Source organism: Juglans microcarpa x Juglans regia, chromosome 5D (assembly GCF_004785595.1).
Source record: "Juglans microcarpa x Juglans regia isolate MS1-56 chromosome 5D, Jm3101_v1.0, whole genome shotgun sequence".
Classification (NCBI taxonomy): Eukaryota; Viridiplantae; Streptophyta; class Magnoliopsida; order Fagales; family Juglandaceae; genus Juglans; species Juglans microcarpa x Juglans regia.
The window spans coordinates 52332-61252 of record NC_054602.1 but is presented as its reverse complement, the minus strand read 5'-3'; the positions used below and the strand labels follow the sequence as shown (position 1 = coordinate 61252).

General features: G+C 35.0%; 1 protein-coding gene across 1 annotated transcript; it reads right to left on the bottom strand.

The window, feature by feature from the left end:
• Positions 1–6738: 6738 nt before the first annotated feature.
• On the bottom strand, positions 6739–8921 carry LOC121265316 (thioredoxin-like 1-1, chloroplastic). Its single transcript, XM_041168898.1, has 4 exons — positions 8451–8921; positions 8012–8188; positions 7739–7903; positions 6739–7280 (listed from the first exon to the last, which is right to left on the bottom strand). The coding sequence occupies exons 1-4, from the start codon at positions 8715–8717 to the stop codon at positions 6993–6995; spliced, it is 897 nt and encodes a 298-aa protein (XP_041024832.1). The 5' UTR covers positions 8718–8921; the 3' UTR covers positions 6739–6992.

Here is an 8921-nt window from a genome sequence, read left to right as displayed (position 1 = left end):
AGCAGTTACGGATTGTATTATGAAGTGTTGGCAGGGAATAAGAAAAGGAAAAAAATAGTAATGGGATTGTATTATGAGTTGAACCATTATACACGTAAGCTTTCTTTCGAGCATCTCGTTGGATTATGTAAATGTGAATGTAAAATTTATATAATATTACATAATTTTATATTTGGTTATTTTATTTAAAACTTGTTCTCATGTTAGATTATTCATCTATTAGTTAAAATAATAATAAAATATTATCAATTTAATAATTATTTTTTTTAATTTTTTTTATTAATTTTTTTTTTCTAAATTAAGAGTTGTATGGAAATATTAATATTATACAATAGGAAACCTGAATAAAGAGAAGAAATTAATAAACTTGGAGTATACATCATAAATTGAGAAATTGGAAACTCATGTCTACAAACATTCATGATACAACCATTAATTGGAAAAGAACACATATAACCTACACCAATTCCACAAAACCAATTTTGTGACATTCCACAATTTCAGATCTACTCGAGTAATTGGGAACACTGTGTACCAACATTTATTGAAAAAAACACATATAACCTACACCAATTCCATAAGACCAATTGTGGGACATTCCACAACTCCAAATCTGGTAAAAAACTATCATCACAAAACCAATTCCACATCACAAAACTATTATCACTAATGTTCAGCACATTTGGTTTTACATAATCAACACATGGTGATATATTTTCACCACAAAATCAAACTAAACTTTGGGCAATTACAAATGTAACATTTTGTTCATAACATTTGAGCCCATCACAAAAAAAATAAAAACAATGCCCAATCACAAAATTAAAAGTGGGTAACCACATCTGGTCACATAGTTACTACCCAACCACATTTATTTCCATCACATGTGGCTGGACGACTACTAAAATTAGACAAAGTATACGTTAAACATATACTACAGTTAATTACAACGTCGAAATAGGCTAGACAAATGCTTACACATCTCCAAAAGTTGTGGATGGGTCCTCAAATGTAGATGTGATTGTATTCTTTAAAGTTTTGTACATTTCATCCTAAATACGTTGGAAATAATCTTGCTGCTTTGCATTCATGCTAGCAAGATCTAATTGTATTATTTTAGCTTCAAACTTCTTCTCAAGTTCAAGTTGTCTACTTCTATCCCGCTCTGCCTTATTGACAGCTTCTCTTCTCTCTACCATGCATATATTTCTGTCATTTGTCATACGAGCTAAATCATGGTTAAATTTAGCATCTGATACTTTTCTAGACTTCCTATTTATTTCATTTTCTTTTTCAACCTTCTTGCCTGGAGGTATCTCATGGATGACTTTGACGTTGTCATCCAAAATATCGTCTCCATCTGGAGTTAAGCTAGCACTAGTCGGACGTTTTCCAAATGGTTTTCTCCTCATTGACAATGTTGACTAATGTTGTTGCCATTTTGGTTAGTGTCTCAATAGACACCAACAATGCTCCATGATAAAACTTGCCTTCTCAACCTCTTTGTACATAATTTTCGCATTATCAATCTTAAATGAATAAAATAATAAAGTTAGTATATAAATAAACCCAAGCATATAAAAAAAACTAAAGGAGAAATAAATTAATATCTTATCCAGCTTTGTGGCACCACTCGGATGCAAGGACTCTACTTTTACTACAGCAACACAAAACTTGTTTGTGCATTTTTGGATAGATTGCTATCGATTGATCAATGACGCAATTGAACGTTCAATAGTGTTTGGTTTTTTTTATACTCATTATAATATTCATAAATTCTTACCCACCTTTGTGTGGATTTGGATTTTTGGTCAGTCCCCCGTATAGAATCAATACTAATATTTAGCCAAGCTGAAATAAAGAGATTATCCTCATCTGTAGCGAAAGACACACCTCGTTGAGATTTTTTTAATGTGTGGCCTTTGCACATCTTCAACTTGTGTTGGTTGGACCACCATATTATCATGTATGCTATTGAACGGGGGTGCTGCCTTTCCCTTATCAACCACTTTGCAAGAGAGTGGTGAAGAAGAGATTCACATCAAATGAAAGCTCCATCTTTAAATAATTTAAAGTTCATCATAAAACTTCAATAAAAATTTTAAACAACACTAAAATAATTAAGAATTTCAAGTAAAAATTTATACAACACCAAAATAATTTTAAACAATACCAATACAAACTTGAATGCAGATGTAGAAATGCCATTTTAGATTCTGAAGTACCCAAATAATTTAGAAGTGCCATCATCTATTAAGAAATTATATTTATTTTCAGTGCTACTGACAATTAACAAAGTCATCATGGCGACACCAAAGGAGAAGTCATAAGCCTCTTCCAGATTGTTTTGAATTCAGAATCAAGATATGTTAATTATGCCCATATACAAGCTATTTTACTAATGCAAGAGTGTTCAAATCAAATTAGAGACATCCCAAGATTTTCATGATTCAAGTTACTTTTTCCATAGCAATAAATAACCACTAAACTACACAAGATTTCAGTTTTAATCGTGTCATATCTTTGTCAAATATTCAAACACAATATTTACCTTGATCAGTAACGAGTATTTATCAGTATCATGCCACTGTACTCAAACTCATAAATCAGTAACGAGTCTATATTCACCTTGATCTTCACCATTAATACTATTCTAAATATATAACGAGAGTTCCTTAGTCTTAGGTAGACAACATGTCAAGAATCATTACAGACTACGGAGATAAGAAAGAGGGCATCAGTCCCAAGAGTGTACTCATACTTACTACTCCCACACATCAATAATCAAGTGCAGAGCTACATTAACTAACCGAGAGAGAGAGGCAGCAACATCTATACAAGTCATTGAAATTTTTCATTAAAAAAACAAAAAGCATAGCCACAAACACACAGGACCTATACAAGTCATTCTAAATATTTAACTTTTTAAGAAAATCTATGCTGCTATGTTTGATGACATCTAGGACTCAAGTCTCGTTATCTGAAAGAAAGTGAAAAGATGACCAAATTAAAGGAGGAAGGCAGTTATAATCCGCAAGCAATAATGATTTAAAAAACATAGCCGTGCCAAAAACTCTCAATCCGAAACTGTACAAGAAAATTCCAAATAACAAAACCCTAAACCTTCAATTCACAATAATAGGGCTACTATGCTGTCCCACTCTTACCGCTGGCGTACTGTCCAGTTTTTTTTTCTACATTTTTTAAATACATTTAAATATTTTTAAAAAATAAAAAAAATAGACCAATATACTTAAAATCACTTCCTTAATCACTAAGTAAAAAAAAAAAAATTTTTTTTGCCAAGTGGTCAAATGGAGCGATAAGAGTGGGACGGCATAGTAGTATTTCTTTTCACAATAAAATCATCACACTACTTCTAAATCAACATCACAATAAAAAAATTTCAAACATATTTACCTATTTCTTGTAACTCACGGCAAGATGTGCTGGTGTTGCTGAAAGCCCTGAAAGCGAAGTGCCTTGACTGGTGTTGCTGTGACGAACTGGAGTTGTTGCGACGGACTGGTGCTGCTGCGAGGGACTGGTGCTACTGCAACGGACAGAACCTGTTGCGACAAAACACAAGGTCTTGGACGAAGGTTTGTGTAGGAGGGGGATCGAAAAAAAAAGTGATTTCGTAGACACCAAGTGGGGATCAAAAAGCTGTGATATTACAAAGATGGAGAAATGGAAGAAACCCTAGCAGAAAGGAAGAAAGAAAGAAATGAGAAATGGAGGGGAAGTAATGTGGGAGGAAGACATGAGAAATCAGTTCAAGAGAGGGAGAATTGAGGAAGAGAGTGTTCACAGATAGTATTTTTTTTTTCACTTTGGTCTAGCTACAGTAAAAATAAATATGACCTTCAATCCTAAATTATTGTAGCAAAAAGACATTTTCTTTTAAAGTTACATAATCTAATGCAGATTATTTTTGGACTCTATTAGCCAAACTACTCTTGAATTTGGATTTGCATAATTCAATAATGGTACTCTAACTCATAAATTAGGTGAGTTCGCTATTAAAAAGAAAAAAAATTAATTCGTAAGCTTACTTTACTTTACACCATCCAATGGAACATAACATCCAAGCTTCCCACTATTATGAGAAAAAAATGAGTTGCACTGAATCGATTCCTAATTTCAAATAAATTCCATTTTGAGAGATATTTTTCAATTGAGAAATGATATTTTTAGTAGTGGAGTGTGCAAGCGTCGCATAATTTATTTAAAAAATATGAGTAAATATGAAACTCACATAAAAAAATTTAGTTTTTTAATAATAAGTCCCACTTCTTTTCAAAAGAATTATATGGTACTTGTACACTCATGATATTTTCTCATAACTCATTTTGTTGGAGTACATCTTTAAAGTTCATCTTGCCTCAATCTTTCAGAATTTGCAGTGTAATCTCCATAAAATTGCTCTCTCCTATTATCATCTGTTGCTTTGGAAAGGATATATTAAACATTGCAACAAAGTATGCCCATCAATCACCGCAACACTTACTACCATTCCCTTCTTGAGTTTCTACCACAAAATTACAAAAGAGAGCTTCTACCTACCAGGGTGTACAAAATTCGGTCCGGACCTGACCGAATATTGGAGGGGTTGGTCTCGGTCTCAAAAATTGTAGACCGAAGAAGTTCGGTCTGGTCCACAGGTCTATAAATTTTAGACCGGACCGGAGTGAACTATAAGCTAATGATGTAATTTTCATTTAACTTATTATCATTGACCATATAAAATATAAAATAATATATACTATCAATTAATCATGTAATAATTTTTGTCATTATATGTAAATAGACAATAATAATAAAGAAATATTAGTTCCATAAAATATTTTTCCTAAATTTTAGGCCTCGTTTAGATAGTGAAAGTGTTTCATCTCATCTCATCTCATAATTACAACTTTTTCAAATTTTCACACAAAATATAATAAACAATTCAACTTTTTTAAATTTCAAAACAATAATAATATTAAAAAATAATATTCTAACAATATTTTATTCAGTTTTCAACTTTTATTTCAACTCAGCTCTTCTCAATTCACAATTCAAACATCACCTTAATTATTCACTGCTAATTTTTATTTTCTTCGCCTTGTACACATTCATACCTATGAAGAGTCCCATAGGGACATTCACTTTTATTTCTCTCCCTTTCTCTCTCATTTTTTCTTCTTCTTGGCTCGAGCGAATATTAAGGTTAGTGATTCGCTCGAGTGGTGTGTCGAGCACCTATCGAGCGAACTCACGGGTTGATCTTTGCTCGAGTAGAAATTGAGCGAACTCACAGATTGCTATGGACGTTTAGAGTGAAGTAGGATCTAAAGGACGCCTATGGATTGAACGGACCTAACTGAATGGACTGAAGGGATTTGGTCCGGTCCAAAAAATAGCTTTCGAATTTGACCGAATTTACCCCTACTACCGTTCCCTTCCTGATGTTTATACCATAAATAGAGCATCAATGACGACCTTGAGGGAGAGAGAGAGAGAGAGACTCGGGGAGAGAGAGCCTTTCGAGCTTGAGCCTTGAGGACACAAGGCTTTTTCAGCTCAAACCGGTTCTATATCATATAGCTTATGTGTCTCCCTCTTATTGGAGGGTGTAAATTTGAATTTATCACTGCATCCAGTCTGGAGTTTTTCTCTGACTTTAGTCATTGAATTATATAAGATTTTGTTTAGGAAAAAAAAATAGTAACGGCATTGTATAATGCTAGATATAATTTAGGTGAGTTTGTTATTAAAAAATTAATTTTTTAAATTTTGGATTTATTCAATTTTTTCAAAGGAGTGCTGAGTTTGCAATTGGGCTCGAATATCATTTCGCATACTGCATTAACAAAGGGAAATCTAACAACCAATCCCGGACACATCCAATACAAAAGCAGGGAAATAACGGCAGATACGATCGAAAGGCCCACTGGACTTAAACAAGATAAAGTAAATGGGCGAACTAACTATTAGAACTACTCAGTCTGGAATGATTCCATGATGGACCGACCATCACATAAAGATCTTGGCCTGACTAACCCAATGGGCTCTAATGAGTCTAAGCTAACGACAGCTGCAAATTAAAAACATAGGACGATCTTCTTCACTTCTGCGAGTCTCCAGATTATCTTCTTCACTATACATATATATATATTTTATTTTTTTCTCCTCCCAATTATGTGGTATATGAATGATGAATAGAAGAACTCAATTAATTTAAAAAGAATAAAACAAAAAAAAAAAAAATTAAAAATCATAAAAATAAGTGGTGTGTGTATAATAAATAGCAAAGCTCTAAAACTTGGGATCTCCAAATCAGTAATCCTGATCCAGAACTAGAAGGGAGTGGCACTTACTTTACGGCTGGAATTACTTGCTTCCTCCTCCGTGAAGTATCCATTGGTTCTATTTACGAAATTTTCATAGCTTTATTTGATATATAATAATAATTTAAAATTTTAAAATAAAACCTTATCAAATTAGCGATACGAATAGTACATTGACAATTTGACACAGCTTATAAGAAGTATAATTTTATTTTTATTTTTAAGTAATTCTTCAGCTTTTACACCCATCAGTCGGCCGAATAACACGCGTGCACATACGCAAAAAGCCACAACCAACGGAGGGTTTCGAATTCTGTAACTTGCGAACTTCATATGCCAATGCAAAGAGTCAGTCGGGAGCATACACCCGCTACCTAAATAGAACGAAAGCTTCTTTTTTAGCAATCAATCTTAAAAAGGGATTTATCATTTCCCTCCAACATAAAGCAGCACCAACAAATACATAAGTGCTTGGGATTTAAACTCACCAGCAAACCACCAGGCTCGGATCCTAAAAATTAAATCCGACGGCCTGCGATTCCCTAAGCAAACATGCGTACAGTATGACTTCATCTTCACTAATATGTTCAGTAATCACATGGATATTACATAAAAACGGTTCTGTACAAAGAGAAAAGGGCCGTTAAAGACCGACTGACATCACCTCCCAGCAGAGACTAACGGCTTCTTCTTGGAGTCCTGAGCAGACGTTGAGGGTGTTGAAGGAAGAGTAAAAGGTTCTGAGCTTAAATGAGATGGTGATGTTTCTGCGATCACCTGTTCGAGTGCAGGGGCAGTAACTGGTTGAACTGGTTTTGGCATGTAGTTGAAAGACAGATCCCTGTTGGCGGACAGTGCAATGAGCTCTTTCTCCTCCAGCCCTTTTGCAGGCCCAAGACTGCAACGATCTGGGGTGTGCTTGGCCAATGCGTCTTTAAATTTTTTTACCTGATTCGTTTATGCCATTATTTAAATATTTTAATTGCCGAAAAATACAATAGGATGCAAAGTCTAATTCAAATTCATTAGTGGATGGATAAAACAACTGGCCAGGCTGTGAGGAGTAATGATGTAACAAAGGAACATCACGAGTGGCTTCATAAGAAACCGAGCAAACTTTCAAGTTTTCAAATAAGTTCATGGGTGAATGCACACAAAATTTAGATACGAATTCATTTGTGGATAAACAAGACTACTGAGTTTGAATGGAGTAAGTGCGTAACTCCAAAAGAAACATAAGATGAAAAAGTTTGAAAATCCAACCTAATCTCGGGGGAAAACACAAATTTTTTTAAAATCCAGCATTGAAAATGAACCAGCCAAACAAGATAATTAGCACAGTTAGTACAAACATATAAAATTTATCATCTATTGGCAAGCAAACTTGGAAAATTATGAACACTGACCGTGGCGTTAGTACAGCTAAAGCTGCATAGACGACCATGAGCGCCTCTGTAGAAACGAAAGAAAGGCAGGACATGGACATTAAGGCTATAACACATCGACTTGTGCTCCTCATAGTTCACCTGAAGGAACTGCACATCTGGGTGCATATCGGCCAATTGACAGATCTGACACAGAACAATTAAAAATCATGTCAATAGCGGTGGGTTTTAAATGTAAGTGAAAAGATAAAAAAATAATAACGATACGGGTCGAGAGACGTGGGCCAATACTACCTTGGGGTGGAGCGCTTTGCAGCCACCACAGCCAGGAGAGAAGAAATCGACAACAACCAGATTATCCCCGGCGTTCAATAGGGAGTCCACGAGGTCTTGTGCGGAAGTAACCTCTTTCATGTTTGGTTGAAGCCCCTTTTCCCACCATTTCTGAGCCTTCCCAATCCGAAGGCTAGTCTGCAAATTCCGTCGGAAAAAGCTTACAACATTAAAAGCCAATGGTGATATACGTGATAAATGTATTAAAAAAAAAATGACAAAAATATTGAATTACTACTAACAGTGTTCCCAGTTTCAAAGACAAAGAAAGGAAAATAAACAGGAATGTGACCTAGAAAAGACGAATCAAAGAACCCTTTGCTGAAAATTTCCCAAAACCTGACCAAACTGGAATGAAAAAGAAGGCTTGAGGAGAGGATGCGACTAAAAAATTAGCAACCTGAGCTTTAATTGAAGGCTGGAATCGGTGATTCCCTTTCCTGGGGATGGCTTCGTTTCCATGAAGAAAAACTCTTCTGCCATGATAATCACTGCTCGATGAAGAAGACAATCTGAGCGCCTGTGATTTCAGTTTCAGAGGCTGAAACCAACTCACAGAAGATGATTTGTAATTCCAGCTCTTCTTTGGGAAAGTAAAAGAAAACCCATCGCGTTGACTATGACGACACGATGAAAACAGATTCGTTTTGCTAAGTAGATCCGCCATGGGGTTCCAATCCCCCTTGAACAAAATCCCTTCTTTCGATTGGCAGGAAACCCACACAACGGAATTGAAGCCCCACAGTTCAGACAATTGAAAGAGAGAAATTTATTTTCTCTTGAAGTTGAAGCGAAGGTGAGGGAGAGAGTTTCAAAGAGATGATGGAATCAGAAGATAAAGAAAGCACGTGAGCAATGGGAAGTGATTCTT